The sequence below is a fragment of the Mauremys reevesii genome, linkage group 23, assembly GCF_016161935.1.
Source record: "Mauremys reevesii isolate NIE-2019 linkage group 23, ASM1616193v1, whole genome shotgun sequence".
NCBI classification, from domain to species: domain Eukaryota; kingdom Metazoa; phylum Chordata; order Testudines; family Geoemydidae; genus Mauremys; species Mauremys reevesii.
In genome coordinates, this window is record NC_052645.1 from 20,992,397 (window position 1) to 21,008,597 (window position 16,201).

Consider the following 16,201-nt stretch of genomic DNA (forward strand, 5'->3'; position numbering starts at 1 on the left):
AAAGACCTAGGGCTGCATGTGCGTCCCAGTTGTGATACAAAATCAGTTGGACTTGACTTCTCATTAGAGGACCATTAGCCGCTAATGTTCTCCATTTTCTCTGGTTGTGATACATAACCCAAGTTAGTCTTTGGTTTCCTGATATGGTTCCCCTCTCCGGATTATCAATGTATGTTTATACTGTTTTAAAGAGGGAAAGTGTATATATAATACAATATGTAGGAAAACGGAAGACTTCAAATGAAGATGTTATATTCTTGTAGTGAATCATTCTGCATTTTTGAATGGTTGGTTTATAAACTCATGCCCTCCAGAAGTCTCTGCAGACAGTAGCAAAGTAATGGTGCTGAAGTCTTTGATAAGCTGCTAAACCTTTCTGTTAAACTCTCACCCATCCCTGCTTTTGCAGACTGAAGGGAAATATAAAGACGACCCAGTTGACCTGCGCCTTGATATCGAACGTCGTAAAAAACATAAGGAAAGAGATCTCAAACGAGAGAAGTCGAGAGAATCCGTGGACTCAAGAGATTCAAGCCATTCAAGGGAAAGATCAACTGAGAAACCAGAGAGAAGTCACAAAGGGTCAAAAAAGAAGTATGTAGAAGGCTAATCTTCACTTCCTTATTGCATGATCTGTGCCACTTTTATTGTGATTGGAAACAAGACCTTGCGTTATGCAATTGATAGTATCTAAGGCTGTCGATTAATCATAGTTAACTCGCACGATTAACTCAAAAAAAAAATCGTGATTTTAAAAAATGAATCTCAGTTAATCGCACTGTTAAACAATAGAATGCCAATTGAAATTTATTAAATATTTGTGGATGTTTTCTGCATTTTCAGATATATCAATTTCAGTTACAACAAAGAATACAAAGTGTACAGTGCTCACTTTATATTATTTTTTATTACAAAAATTTGCACTGTAAAAATGATAAAATAAATAGTATTTTTCAATTCACCTCATACAAGTACTGTAGTGCAATCTTTTTATCATGAAAGTGCAACATACAATTGTAGGTTGTTTTTGAGTGCACTTATATAACAAAAAAATGTAAAACTTTATTTAGAGCCTGGCTGAAGAAGAAGTAGGACTGATTGGACTTGTAGGCTCTAAAGTTTTACATTGTTTTATTTTTGAATGCAGATTTTTGGTACATAATCCTACATTTGTAAATTCAACTTTCATGATAAAGAGATTGCACTACAGTGCTTGTATTAGGTGAAATGAAAAATACTATCTTTTTTTACAGTGCAAATATCTTTAATAAAAAATAAATATAAAGTGAGCACTGTACACCTTGTATTCTGTGTTGTAATTGAAATTAATATATTTGAAAATGTAGTAAATATCCAAAAATATTTAAAATAAATGATATTCTATTGTTTAACAGTGCGATTAATTGCTTGACAGCCCTAGTAGTATGCCTGCTGCTGTAACTAATAGAGCTGAGCTGTGCTGCTGTGATTAGATGCAGAACTACAAAGGGGACATGCAACTATCGTAGATGTTGAATAATCAGGGGAAACAAACTAAGTGGCTGCTTGTGCCAGGATGAGCAAATGACCTTTTTGTTTTGTTACTGCCTTCGCTTCACACAGAATGGAGAAATGTGGTCAGTGACTCCACTGATTTGCTCTTTAGTTCATTTTAATACTTTCCCATTGGTTCCATTTTCCTTTTAACTAATGCACAGAGATTATTTTGGCGCTGTGACTTGTTTGTAACCCAGGAGAAACCTTGTGATGTGTTTTTGAGTTCACTGGACCAATAGGTGACTTAATTTTTAAATAAAATACCTTTACTGCTCATCTATAACCTGCTGGCTTTTGAATGACACCATGGCTGTCAAAATTGGCAAAGAAATAGCCTTTTCGTGCATATTCATACATTCAAACAGAACTGGCAGGCTGCACCCTGATCCATCAAAACATGTGCTCACCATGAATTGTGAATTTTCCCATTAGTCAATGTAACTATTCATGTGCTTCAGGTTAAACACACGCTTAAGTGCTTTGCTGGATCAGGGCCCTAGAGGAACAGCTCAGCCTCATGGAATCGTTCTGTAATGTTCTTCTAGCCATGCAATTGCTGACCATTTTATTTCCTCTCAGAAAGGTGCAGTTTGCAAATCTGGTCATGTCATAGAGTGACATTCCCTTAAATAGAAGTTTCTCATATAACACAGAATGCACCTGGATTTCTTTTACAAATGTGTCATAACTGGAAACTCTTTAACAAAAAAAGCCCCTTCAACTGGGTGGATTTTTTTCTCCTGTGATGATGCAGGTCAGGGTACCTACTGGAGAAAGGAGGCCAGTAGGTGGAATAAATCAGTCCCAGCTGCATAGCTGTACAATAGGTTTAAAGAGCTCTGTGATCAGAGAGCACAGCCTGGTGGACAGGGCCTTGGACTCTGGGGGTCAGAAGACTGGGGTTATCCTATTCCCAGCTCTGTTACTGCCCTGCTGTGTGACCTTAAGTCACTTCCCATCTCTCTCTTCCCCGATCTCATCTGTTTAGTCTGTAAATTCTAGGGCAGGTATTGTCTATGTGTTTGTACAGCATCTATCACAGTGGGGTCTGTTCTCAGTTGGGCTTCAGTTTGCTACCTTATTACAAATAATATACGCTGAAAAGTGTCAGATGCCTCCTTACAATTTGTGTATGGTTTTAAGAACAAATCCTGGAAAAGGAGCTGTCTTGTGACCTCAGAGCTGCACATTGTAGCTGATCCTGAGCTGTGACTTTGGCTGCGCATGGACATAATAAGGGAGGGTGGAGGAGTGATAGCGTGACTTCACAGCCGAGACAGGACAGTACCAAGTTAATGACCACACTGGTGATTTTCTCTCCCCTGTCCCCCTCTGAATCCGTGGTACAGGAAACACAGGAGAGTGCGTGAGAGATCCAGGTCCACTTCTTCATCTTCACCATCTTCTCGTTCGTACAAAGGGGAGGACTATCCAGAGGAGAGCGAGGAGAGGGAGGAGTGTACCACAGGCTTTGACAAATCCAGGCTTGGGACAAAAGAGTTTGCTGGCCCAAATGAGAGAGGAAGAGCTAGAGGGACCTTCGTAAGTTACCCCCTAAAAAAACAACAGCAAAAAAGCTTTGCAGAAGACTTTGTGCAAATTGCTGCTTTTACCAGGTAGAATGTGATCTTAAAGGTGACTGGAAATACAGTAGTCTCGTTGTGGTTCTACACCCTATGGTGGCTCCCAATCACCAGCCCAGCATAAATTCTGGAAATTGAAATTGGCAGTCTTGCTGCTGATGTCCGAGACCATATCCAATCCAGTAGGCTCTAGTGTGTGTCAGCAGCACTGACAGGAGTAGACAAGCTTGTGTCAGAGAACTTACGATGAAGCCATTTTAATAACTCTTCTGGCTGCAATTGCACTGGTTCCTTAGAAATAGCTGATGTTTTAAACAAATAGCCCTGCTGTGTTTGCACGTTGTATGGGTGAAATGCCTTCCCTTGCACTCCCTGCACGTGCATATAAACAGATAGGTAGCTACCCACAGAAGTACACAGCTATGTGATCAGATAAGGTCAAAAATATTAATAGGTAATGAGTGTGTAGGTGTTTGACAGTCTTCTTGTGGCTAGGCTAAAGGTTTGCTTGGGAACAGTTAGTTACATGAAAGAAAGACCTAATGCCATTTCTCTAAGTACTTTTCTCTGTACCCCTCTTCTGTTGGTGCTACTCCAGTTCAGAGCAAGGGGGAGAGGATGGAACAGAGGCACCTTTTCGGGAAACAATAACAACAACAACAGCAGCAGCAGCAATGACTTTCAGAAGCGAAACAGGGATGAGGAGTGGGACCCAGAATACACACCCAAGAGTAAAAAGTATTATCTGGTATGTTTCGGAAGAACCAGGATACGCATGAACATGCTTTGCTCTGCATCCTGTCTGCTCTTACAGGTTGTGTCGTCTTCTGGGAAGAGAGAACCAGCAACGATTAAACTATCTAAAATACCAGTTCTGGGGTTCTCGCCTCACTGCCCCCCGTAAGAGGCCTCTAGAAATCTTTACTCACAACTAGGGAGCAGTTGGCTCTGACTGTTGTAGAGCTGTTTGCCACTAACCAAAATCTGGAGGGCCCAGGAAAAGAACATCTCCTCCATGGGCAGTATGGGAAATGCATCTTAACCCAGTCAGAATCCATCTGTCAGCGCCCTGCTGCTTCTGGGATTGGCTAATGTGATTCACTTTTATTGCTGGCTGTAGCATTCTTTCATTTTCCATCTGCTAGTCTGGCAAAATCCTGCATTGATTTCTCCCAGGGCTTCACTTTTGAGTTACCGTCCACTTTAAATGGCTTATTTGCACCAACACCTCTCCCCCCCCCCCCCCCCCTCTTTCTGTTGGATATTTGAGATCCCTCTAATCTTTCTTCAGGGTTATTATAAAGGTCATATGTGGCTTAGTCCTAAATCACTCTTGCTGTCCCGTCTTCTGCCCTCTCTTCTGATTGCTGTTGAAGACATAATCTTTATTATATATTGTGTTGGTCTCTACTTCACTCTCCTAGATACAATATTCCAGGTCATGTAACCAGTCCATAAACCTAATCAAAGTGAGCTGTCCCAATAGCATCTTTCTCTTATGCATAATGTTCCCAAACATTTTAAAAAATGTGTTGTAAACATGACATACACGGTCGAAAGAGCATCTGAAAATAGGTGCAAAGCTGTTCAGAAGAGTTAGTTAGGTGGGACGAACATAACTGCATGTAAAATCCTCCATAAAATAACTTCCTAGCTGCAAGCACAGAATCAGCTGCAGGCCCATTGAGTCTGGAGTGTGTTGGTGCCCCCAGTGTCCTACCTGGTCCTGAAAACTGCTAAAAGCTTTGTGCCAGAAAAAGAAACGCATGCACAAAAGTAGAGGGGAACGTAAAGCATGCTTAGTGAGCTGTGCCCTTCCAGCCTCAACCAGCGGGGCTGCTACTCTCCAACACAAACATGTACTTGTACTGAATTCACACTTCATCCGACTTGACACACATTGCCTAAACAATAAGGGGATCCGATTTGTGCTGCAGTGTTGCACAGCTTAAGATGGGGTTATTTTAGGGGATGATATTGTGCCTGTTTACGTTTTTATTGATGAAAGTGATTTGAGTGTTGTCTGACCTGGCTGATTTCTTTCCTGTGCAGCACGATGACCGGGAGGGTGAAGGTGGTGAGAAGTGGGTGAACAGAGGCCGAGGCCGGGGTTCCTTCCCCCGCGGGAGAGGTCGTTTCATGTTCAGAAAATCGAGCACTAGCCCCAAGTGGGCCCACGACAAATTTAGTGGAGAAGAGGGAGAAATTGAGGATGATGAAAGTGGAACGGAGAATCGAGAGGAAAAGGACAACCTACAGTCAGCTGCTGACTAGCCAGGGAGTCTGCATGTCCCTGGGCACCCTGGCAAGGAGGGAGAGGATCCCGCAAGGCAGTGTTGGAGTCTCTGCCAGGGTGATGCTGAAGTGCTGAACAGAGCTCTGCTGAGGAGCTTTGAAATTATCTTAAGTTAACTGCATTTTTAAAATTCAGCCTCTGTACATGTGGACTGGGACTGATCACTTACATTCGGATCCACTCTTGGAGTATATCTTTCTTCCCAAAGACGTTACTTGCTGGCCTGAATAAGGTCCAATATCGAGTGTGATCATAAATTTTGTCTCTTGTTTGTGACCTTATTAGATGGTCAGATTTTTTTTGGCAACAGTCTTTGAAGACGGTGTGGATTTCAGTTTGTGCCCAGCTTAACCCAGTATCTTGACATTTTTTGTTTCTCTTATAATTTGAGATGATAAAGGTGAGGATTAACTCACCTGCTTATTTTTCTCCCATCTTGTGTATTTTGTTTTTTAAATTCATATTCTACTTATTTTAGGCCTTTGCGTATGTAGTAACACCAATTAAAGATGGCTAAATTTGGAAACTATTTTTGGTTCTTATAAGAAAACAAGCACGTGAATAAACATCTAAATGTTAACTTGGAGTTGGGACCAAACTGCTATGATTATTTTTAAAAACTAATTTTTGTATGTATCAGTTGAGTTTAGAGCCTTTTTAAAACCACCGTATTTTTTTCTTTTATGCTGAAAGTTATAGTTAGCATGGCAAAAATGCACCCTGCTCTTCACCCATTTTAGTGTGTATGCCGCTAGACCTGGTCCTTGTGTGCTGGAATCCCAAGCTGCTTGTAGACATTGTGTGTATCCTCTTTGCAGCTGGTTGTGAACTTGAATGTTCTTTCCAGGGTAACATAGTTTTCTAAGAAACTGCTGAATTCTACTAGGTTAAAGTATATAAAAGGAGAAGAATTTTTTCAATATTTTTATTAATCTTTTTCTAAAACAAAAAAGCAAATCCCTCCTGTGCTGGCTAAGGAAAGTTGTGGTTTCGTTTACCTTCAGCTTTACATTTACAATGTTCTGAAGAGGTTTAGCAAATAGCTCTGTGGTTGGTGAGCCTGTAGGGAGGAGAGGCGCATTCATGCACAGGTTTAGTGTGTGCACATGTTGTAAAAAGACATCAGCCTCTTCCCCCCTCCATCTCTGCCTTCCCCAGGATTGCTGTGCGCCCCCCTTCCCCTCCCCCATCACCTGCTAACTATAGTTTGTTTGACTTGAACAGTTCCTGTTTAGTAAACCCCTAAAGTTTGTTTCAACTCCTCATGCAAATAAAAATACAATAAAATAAGCCATAGGTGTAACTCCAGTTTGTTTCTCATGCCGAGTACGGGGCCTCCCCTTGCACCAGACCTTTGCCTTCCAAGTGGAGAGGGGAAGCCAAAAGTAGCAAATGCTGTGTCCAGCAACAGGGTAGAATCAGAGCAATCAATGCTGCTGTTGGAAATGGAGGCTTTAAAAACTGCTGACTGATCTGCAAGAGAGAAACTAGAATCAACCATAGTGACGCAAAGGAGGGGGAGGGAATTCTGAGCTGATGCATTTGTGGTTGTCTCCATTGTTCAACTGTTTGCACTGACTGCACTTAACTCCAGATTTAATTAAAGCACAGAACAAGAAGCTCCTAGGCCACATGGTTAGCTAGGTGTAGAGGGCTGTACTTAGAGCGTTAAATTGACAGCGTTCATTATTTCATTCTGTAGTGTAGAAACAAGAGACCTGCTCTGAGGAATACAACAAGCCGCCTCCATGCGCTCACTGTTGCCTGTATTATTTCAGATGTTACTTTGGTGCAGTTCTATAGTCACACATCTAGTAAGGGATTATTTATCCCATAGATTGTACAATACAGATTAGATACAGTAATCAGGCACTAGGTGCTACACTTTTCCTTAATGGTGGTCAGTTAAAACATGCCTTTGCCTAAATGATTATGGATTTGCCCACTGGGAATTGTTCACTGCACAGTCCTGGCCAGGACGCTGCTGACTTTCACACAAAGAATCCTTCTCTCTCGCAAAGACTTTGTTTCTTAAGCAAATGAAATTCTCAAGAACTGGGGCAGGTTTTCTTGCTTTAGGGTGGGAGCAGCACTGGCAGGTACTGTTGTAGCAAACTGCATGCACTGCATGCACCCTGCTTTTTCTTGAAATATGGTTCTTGCCCATTCTGGATCACATGGCACTGGGAGGGCATCTCCACTGTAACACTTAAACTCAGAGCAATGATGTTATCGTCACCTGTCAGCTAGTTTCTAGCTGCATCATCTTTTTAGCGTCTGCAGTATCATCTCACCAGTCCAGTTCTTGTCTCCTGGGTTTTATTGGCGTGATGAGGTTATTACAGCTGCAGGCTGAGGAGTGTAAAAGTCCCAAGGCTTCTTTTTCAGGCTGAAACACTTTTCTCTTTGACTTGCTAGGAGTAGTAAAAAGTTCAGTAGCTTTAAAGGGTACTCAGAGTATTGTGATACTGTCTGGTGAGAGATGCTTATGACTGGGGGACATGGAGGAGAAACCACCCACCAGCGTGCTCCAAAAATGAGCTTCCTCGGTAGCGAGAGACTGAAGCGATAATTGGCCCCCACAGTCACCAATCCAGTTTGCCATCAATAAAACAAACAGCTCTGTAAATTGGCAGAGAATGAAGTGGTAATTCCATTTCGCTGGTGTCAGTTGAACTATTGTATCACTGATGTCACTAACTCCTTGGTACGTGAATCAGAGAGGTGTGGTGATCGTTGTGCTCAACAGCAGTACTCGTGGTTAACTTAGAACTGTAACTCTCTGAAAATTACATATTTAAACATGAAAATGTGGTCTCCCCCTTCCCCCCAAATATGGGGTGCAGTCATGTAAAAAGCTGTTAAAAGTGCTCACAAAACCCAGATCTGAAACCTGTCACCTCGCAGAACCCGGGCATTGTAACACCTAAATAGGAAAGTATCAATTTTCATCCCAGATCTACTATTGGCCCAGTGTCCTCTTACTGCAGCTGGCCAGTACCAGCTGCTTCAGAGGAAGGTGCCAGAAACTTAATGTACAACTATCAAATTACCTTTCTGTGCAAACAAATATATATAGAAATGTCTGTTTGCACAGAAAGGTAATTTGATATACACACATGCACACACTTGGTGCTTTAAAGGGCCAATTTCACAAAGCTGAAAACAATTGAGCCAACTCAGCTGGGAAAAACTGAATCAGAAAAATGGGTCAAAAGCTGGTTAACTGAAAGCTCTCAAGGTGCAATTGTAAATGGGGAATTGCCAAGTGAAACTGCCTCCTGGATCTTCTGTCACAGTTGAAGTCCGTTGCTGCCACTCCTGGTCCAACACCCTGCAATAAATCAATACACATTGTGCGCACCCCTTTTACAGCTGCTGTGTGCCAGGTAGATTCCAGCATAGCGGGAATGATAGCAGCCCCAAGGGGAGCCAGGGCAGTGACGCTGGGGGAGAACTGGAATGAATTGCTCTGGTTATCTGCTCACAGCCCATAGAGGGAGCATTAGGGCTAGAGGCTAATTGCTCTTTGGTAATTCTGGACAGTTCCGCTGTTAGGACAGGCCAGTGGCCAAAGCTCTGGAGAGCAGCATAGAGTCCATGACTGCACAGACCTAGGTTTCTTACCCACGTGTATGCAGCAAGTGGGGGAGAGGGCTCAACCGGAGTAATCCAGAGTTGCTGAAGAGCAGCATGAAGGTACAAGCTCTGTAGTTTCAACCTGCAGCCAATGGGCTGTGTCCCCTGAGACAGCAGCACAGGTCAGTTGCAAAGGCCGGGTCAATCTGAATCCTCAATCCGAGGCACCTGCCTGTGGGGAGAGGGTTCTGTCTGAGCCGATATCTTGGAACTTCCCAAAGACAGCAGGAAAGGCAATTAGGTGATCTTGGGGGGAGGAGGGGACCAACCCCCCCTCTGCCACTTGTCCCGTAGGTCACGCAAATGGGGTAAGATGCAGGTGTTAGGCAGGGCGCAGAGATGGTGGACACGGAGCTCTCCCGTTCCTTGACCCTTTGCCAGACTGAGGTTTAATCAACCCAGGGATGTGTGTCATCAGGTGCTGTTTATGTTCCTGTATTTCCTTCCAGCCTTTGCGGTTCGCTCTGCTACTCGTATCCAAAGCAAATGTCTCCTTTGCTGATAGGCGGGTGCTTCCTGCTCCATCGTCTCCAGTTATACCCACCCCAGACTTGAGGAACCACCTGGTGGGGAAATAAATGCAGAGGGGGGGATGGGTTCATATAGTTTCTTTAAAAAACAAACCAACAAAAATAAATAAATTAATGTAACTAGCCCTGCCGACAATGGTGACATGGTGCGTGAGTGGCCTGGCCTGGCCTGGCCCCAGCTCTCTGCGATTGCGAAGGGGCTGATGCCCCACGGGGGCTTTTCACACTAAACCACAGAGCAGAGCCAAGGGCTACACCCCCAAAGTCCCAGCTCTGTGAGCAGCAGCCCCCGTCTGTCAGCCACGTGCCCCCTCGAGGGACAGCACCCAAGGGGCGGGGCTCCTCTGAAGATCTGGGCACGTCTTTTGGTGCCTAAATGGGCAGCAGAGATCCAAGGGCGATGGCAGAGGGACAGGAAACGGGAGGTCTTGGGCTGCAGATGCAGGAGCAAAGCAGACATCCCTGGCGGCTCTCGCCAGTGACCTCCGTCAGGGCCCCCTGCAATAGGCAACTCCCCCCATCTTTGAAGCTGTATTGATCCCCTCTGGGCTCTGGGCAGGACTCAGCCGGAGGGGGGCGGGGGGGAAGAGCAGCTCTTGCTTGGGAACAAACCCCAGCCCTGCTGCGTGAGGCTGCAGGTGCCTGGCCTGAAATGGTCTCACCTTAGCTGAGGTCACGCTCCTGCTAACCCTGTTAGGCAGCTGAGCCCAGCCCTGCAGCTGGAGAGGTTCTTCCAGCACGCTCCTCCCCACAAGCCAAGCGCCTTCCACCAGCGCGCAACCAACCCGTCTGGCGGGGCCGTTCCCTCCCCAGGCGGAGACGGGTGCAGCAGAGTCCTTCGGGATGCCCCTGTAGTCCCAATGTATTGGATCAAACTCTCTGACCGCAGCCTTGGGACTAACCCGAGTGAGCTCTCGGTGCACAGGTGTTCGGCAGGGCTCCCTGCCCAGCACAGCAGGGAGGAGAAAGACTAATCACTAGCTCGCCTGGTGTCAGCTGAAGTCCTCAAGTTGTTCCCAAGACAGAGCCCCTAAGTCCTGCCCTGTCAGCGCACCTCCTCTGCCCTTCCCTGGCTCCAGACAGCCACAGCGCCCATCCGATGGGTCTGGCCCCTCCCACCTAGCCCTGCCCTGGGCCTTTTCACAAAATACACCCTGTGCTGTTGGACAAAGTGCCCCTTGGATGCTGCCACCGGAGCCATTGGGGGAATTACAGGGCCAGGCTGACACCCATGCCATGGCTGGACCCCAGTGGGAGAAGCAAGAAGGCTCCAGAGCCAGCCACGGGGGCTGCCCTTCTCTAACAGCCCCGGGGGGCAGCCCGCCACAGCTCCAGTGGCCTGGTGATGGGTGCTGTTAACTCGCACACAGCAGAACACTGCGCCCTGACTCAGCGGGCGGCTGCCTGCCTGGAGCACAGCATGCTGGGATCCCCACACAGCGGCTGGGCCGCCCGTCTGCCCCAGCCGTAGCCAGATCTAACGGGCTTCTCCCAGCCACGTCTCTGGGCTGCTCTAACGCTCACCCAGAGGCTGCTTTGGGTGCTGGGGCCTGCAGCCTGCCAGGCCCTGCTGGGGCGTCTGTTTGCACCCAGCAGATGCAGAGGCGCTGGGGCAGCAGCCAGCACAGTGGAGAGGAGCTGCGGGGCCGTGGGGTCAGAGCCAGGGGCTCCTGGGTTCTGTTCCCTGCTCTGTGCCACCCTGGGCAAGTCCCCTTCCCCTCTAACCTGGGGCTGAGCTCAGGGGTGCATGGTGGCTCTGCTCTGTGTCTAGGCCTGGGAGGCACAGGGCAACATTGGACACTTCCCTGCTGCTGCCCCCCGGCCCCCCGATACCCACACACCTGGCCCGGCTGGGAGCCCCTGGCCCTCGCCTTCTTGCTGTGTCTGGGCTTCCTTCCCGGGGCCAGAAGCACAGCCCCCTTAGCCCGTCCTGCAAGCCGGAGGCTCCCGCCGGTCACGGCTGCAGCCGGGGCTGGGACCCCGGAGAGTGAGAGCTGCCTGGCCCGCAGCTCTGGCAGAGCCAGTCCTGCCGTGCTGCTGCCTTTCTCCCAGTTCCCCCAGCTCCACTCCCGGCTCCTCCAGGCTGTAAAAAGCCCCGTCACCTGCACTTATCAGAACCGGCCTCGCCTGTTTGCCTCCCGGAGCCCGGCCCCCACGCCAGGCTTGTCATAACTGGCATTCCCCTCCCAGCTCCACGAGTCGCTTCTCCCTGCGCCGCGCCGGAGCCTGCCAGCACGCTCTAGCAGGAGGCTGCGGAACCACCATGGGTACGTAGCCCAGAGCGCCGGGGCTGGTCCGCCCAGGGCAGGGTTCACGGGGGGCAGGAGACGTGCCTGGGGACACTGGGCACTGCCCATCTCACCCCACAGACACTCGGCAAGCCATGGATGTCACCTTCACCCTTGGTCAGGACAGGCGGGAGCGAGCCATGCTGCCCGTGACCCCACGGAGCGACACTGAACTACACGGGCTGGGGGCTGGGCCTCGGCTGAGCAGCCCCCTCAGCGGAGGGGCCTCTGACCCCACGCCCGTGTGTCACTGGGGCTAGCCAGCTCCCTCAGCTTAAAGGCTTTGGCGTCTGTGGGGCTGGCTCTGCACAGCTCACTCCCCGTCCACACGCTGAGAGGGGAGAAGCCAGGCGCCTGCCCCCAAATGCTCAGTAGCCTTCCAGGCTGGGGAGTGCAACCCCCCCAGGAACCATGCCCCCACCCAGGGACCGCATTCCCCCCCACACCTGCCCTGGGGCCCAGGGACCACGTCTCCTCCTCCCCTCTGGGGCCCGGGGACCGCGCTGCCCCTCCCCCCCTGCCCCAGGGCCCGGAGACCATGTCTCCTCCTCCCCTCTGGGGCCCAGGGACCACGTTCCCCACCACCACCCTGGGGCCCGGGGACCACGTCTCCTCCTCCCCTCTGGGGCCCGGGGACCACGCCGCCCCCCCCCCCGCCCCAGGGCCCGGAGACCATGTCTCCTCCTCCCTCTGGGGCCCAGGGACCACGTTCCCCACCACCATCCTGGGGCCCGGGGACCACGTCTCCTTCGCCCCTCGGGGGCCCGGGGACCACGCCGCCCCCCCCCCCCCGCCCCAGGGCCCGGAGACCATGTCTCCTCCTCCCCTCTGGGGCCCAGGGACCACGGTCCCCACCACCCCCCTGGGGCCCGGGGACCACGTCTCCTTCTCCCCTCTGGGGCCCGGGGACCGCGCTGCCCCTCCCCGCCCCAGGGCCCGGAGACCATGTCTCCTCCTCCCTCTGGGGCCCAGGGACCACGTTCCCCACCACCAGCCTGGGGCCCGGGGACCACGTCTCCTTCTCCCCTCTGGGGCCCGGGGACCGCGCTGCCCCGCCCCCCCCCCCCCCCGGGCCCGGAGACCATGTCTCCTCCTCCCCTCTGGGGCCCAGGGACCACGTTCCCCACCACCACCCTGGGGCCCGGGGACCACGTCTCCTTCTCCCCTCTGGGGCCCGGGGACCGCGCGGCCCCTCCCCCCCCGCCCCAGGGCCCGGAGACCATGTCTCCTCCTCCCCTCTGGGGCCCAGGGACCACGTTCCCCACCACCACCCTGGGGCCCGGGGACCACGTCTCCTTCTCCCCTCTGGGGCCCGGGGACCACGTTCCCCACCACCACCCTGGGGCCCGGGGACCACGTCTCCTCCTCCCCTCTGGGGCCCGGGGACCGCGCTGCCCCTCCCCGCCCCAGGGCCGGAGACCAGGTCTCCTCCGTCCCTCTGGGGCCCAGGGACCACGTTCCCCACCACCACCCAGCGGCCCGGGGACCACGTCTCCTCAACCCCACTGGGGCCCGGGGACCGCGCCTCCCACCCCAGGCCCGGAGACCATGTCTCCTCCTCCCCTCTGGGGCCCGGGGACCGCGCCGCCCCCCTCCCCTCCCCCCGGGGCCTGCGCGAGTTGTCCCCACCTGCAGCGCCAGGCCCTTGGTGTTGCTCTCCGGCTCGAGGCCCTGCCCCACTGAGCACCTGGGTGCCAGCCCCGCTAGCGTAACTGTTGGCTGTAGAAGTGCCCAGGGCCCCTCTGGCAGGTGCTGCCCAGACACAGCCAGTCCCGGCCCCAACGGGCTCACAGTCGAACCGAGGGGGGGAGGCACCATCCAGCCTGACGCTCGTGCCCCCATGGGCAGCACAGAGAGATGGCTCCCGGCCCCGCGCCCTGGCCCCAGGCTGGGCAAACTGCGGGCAGCTCATGGGCTCAGGCTCCTGCACTCGCCCAGCCTTGTTCAGGGAGCTCCGCTCCTGCCCCCAGGGGTGCGGGGTGGTGGCTCTGCCGAGCTGAACCCCCCTCTCAGCCTCACTCTGTCGCGGTGCTAGGGGAGGTCCTGGTGCTGGTGGATTTTGCTGGGCAGCGGGATGATGAGCTGCAGCTGAAAGCTGGGGACATCGTGCAGAAGGTGGAGTCGGGCCCGGAGGAGGGGTGGCTGCAGGGGGAGCTGGCTGGCAAGACGGGGCTCTTCCCCCGGCAGTTTGTGCAGGTGAGAGGGGTGGGGTTACGGAGGGACACGCTGCCACGCAGAAGCGGGAGCACATCCCCTGCCCACAGCACGGGGCCCATCTCACGGCTGAATCCACTGCTTGCCTGACCTACCCACACAGCCTGGCGGGCCGGGCTTTGGAGGTGGCTTGGCAGCTTCCCAAAGCAAACCTGACCTGGGCGGGGGACCGTGCATCAACCCCCACAGGTGCGCACGCCCACGCCCTGCAGCCATCTGGAAGGCGTGCACATCAACACACCCCTGCAGGACTCCAGAGCCACCTACGGCCTGAAGTTCAGGGGTGCTGAGCAAGCAGTGTGCAGCTGCAAATCATGCCATGCAAAACAGGCCCCAGATCCTCCAGTGTCCCAGCATTCCCCTGGGCCTCTCTGGGGGCAGGGCAAAGGGGTGGGGTCCCTGGGCCACACCCTCCCGAGTCACCTATATAAGCAGGACAGGCAGCTACTTCCCTTCTCCTAGTAGCTGCTGCCCAGATGGCTGCTGCGGGTGGGGGCTGCTGTGTAAGGCGGGTGAGCTAGTAGGAGCCAGCTCCTTCTGCAGCCCAGGGCTAGAGGTTGCCTCAGGCGCAGCATTGAGGCCCCCCCCCCCACCTTCCCTTGGGTGGGGCCTTCTGTGGCATTTCCTCTCTGGACAATCCCGGTGGGGCGCACCTGGAAATGAGCGAGGGCTGATGCTGGTATTGGCCCTGCCTGGGGTGGGGCTGGGTCCCCCCTGCACTGGCTGCTTTGTGCGGATTATGGGGTGTTTGTGGCTGGGGATCCTGTGTTTTCTTTTTCTCTTCCCTGACTCCGGCACAGGGCTGGGAGTCAGGACACCTGGGTTCTATTCCTGCTCTGCCCCCACATGTCTATCTGTCCCGTGGGGACCGTTCTGTGTCCTGGGTTGGGTGCCACTGGTTGTTGTAGGGCAGACTAGCGAGAGGGAGGGGTTAGCTCCTGGGGAGTCCTTCCTCTAAGATGTCTGGGCTGCCCTAGACACTAGCCAGTGTGGGGTGCAATAGACCCACCCAAGTGCCCCCCATGCCTCTGCAGGGTGCCCCAGGCTGGCCGTTGGGGCTGGTGCTACCCTCCCCCTCCATCTGAGCCAAGCACCTCGTGAACCCTGAGCTTCCGCCATTACCTGGGAGCAGATCTCCAAGGTTGCTACATCCTTGTGGCTGCGGAAGTTTCACTTCCGAGGGGCGACAAGCTGCAGCGGGTTTCACATCCCCCTGGCCCAGCACGTCAGCTCCTTACCTGGCCTGTGCTCTGTCTGCCCCAGGAAATCCCAGCATCTCTCATGGCTGACGGAGGTCGGAGGTGCCCCCGCTCGACCCGCATTGGTGAGTGGCTGGTGCGGGGCCCCTCGGGCAGGGCGTGCGAGAGACCCAGGGCCTGGGGTGCTGCTGCTGGGACACCAGAGTAAAGAGCACGGTTTCCAGACTCCCTCGCTCTCGGGGATGCTGGGGCACGAGCCATCGGGTGGGCGTGCAAGTGGTGGGTGCCAGAGTAACTGGGGGGAAGGGGCAGCTGAGGACTCAGGGTTTGAGACTGGTGTGGAGACGCACCTGAAAATGGGCCGGTAGCTGGAGAGGTGGGGGCTGTGTGCCAGGACTCCTGGGTTCTATTGTCATCTCTGCAAGGAGCCTCCAGAGTCCCTAGGTGCTTTGGCTGGGGGGGGGAGGGGGCGTTGGTTGACCTGTTGGCAATGCTGGTGGGTCTCCCAAGCATGCAGCCAGCGGGCAGAGTGGGGGCGTAGCACTGCCCTTTTCACTGGTGCAGAATCACCTGCCTGTCCCAGACTCACCGGCTCCTCATCCTGCCGGAGACAAGCGGCATCCCTAGTCTCTGTGCCTTGGCCAGCCGGGTCCCCCAGCTGCCGCTCCCAGGTGCCCTGACCGTGTCTCCTTCCCCTCTCTTCTCTCTCCCACCCCCCAACTGCGTGCGCTGAGCCCTGGGGACAAGACCCCTGCTCCCTCTGTCCTGCCTGCCAAAGACCGCTCCCTTCCCCAGAGCTGGGGTGGGGTCCCCACGTGGTCCCCACAGGGCTCTGTGCCATGGTGGCAGCTGTCAGCTCGGGACCCTTCGCTCATCTGCGCAGGGCCCAGCTGTGGCGTTTTCACCGCCTGTTATT

The 16,201-nt window shown here is 52.7% G+C and overlaps 1 protein-coding gene and 1 long non-coding RNA gene across 6 annotated transcripts in view; one reads left to right on the plus strand and one right to left on the minus strand.

The window, feature by feature from the left end:
- The window catches only part of THRAP3 (thyroid hormone receptor associated protein 3), a 65,812-nt gene extending 59,107 nt beyond the window's left edge, over nt 1-6,705 (plus strand). For all 5 annotated transcript variants that reach the window (XM_039511655.1, XM_039511656.1, XM_039511653.1 and 2 more), the window contains 4 exons: nt 410-594; nt 2,886-3,078; nt 3,718-3,867; nt 5,172-6,705. In XM_039511655.1, the coding sequence (XP_039367589.1) occupies nt 410-594; nt 2,886-3,078; nt 3,718-3,867; nt 5,172-5,393 (750 nt within the window). In that variant the 3' untranslated portion in view covers nt 5,394-6,705. The remainder of the gene's footprint in view (nt 1-409; nt 595-2,885; nt 3,079-3,717; nt 3,868-5,171) is intronic.
- Nucleotides 6,706-6,722: 17 nt separating this feature from the next.
- On the minus strand, nt 6,723-16,180 carry LOC120389241. The gene is made up of 4 exons (XR_005590836.1): nt 15,875-16,180; nt 15,325-15,473; nt 9,043-9,617; nt 6,723-8,197 (listed from the first exon to the last, which is right to left on the minus strand). It is a non-coding gene; the product is annotated as an uncharacterized LOC120389241 (long non-coding RNA).
- Nucleotides 16,181-16,201: the final 21 nt, after the last annotated feature.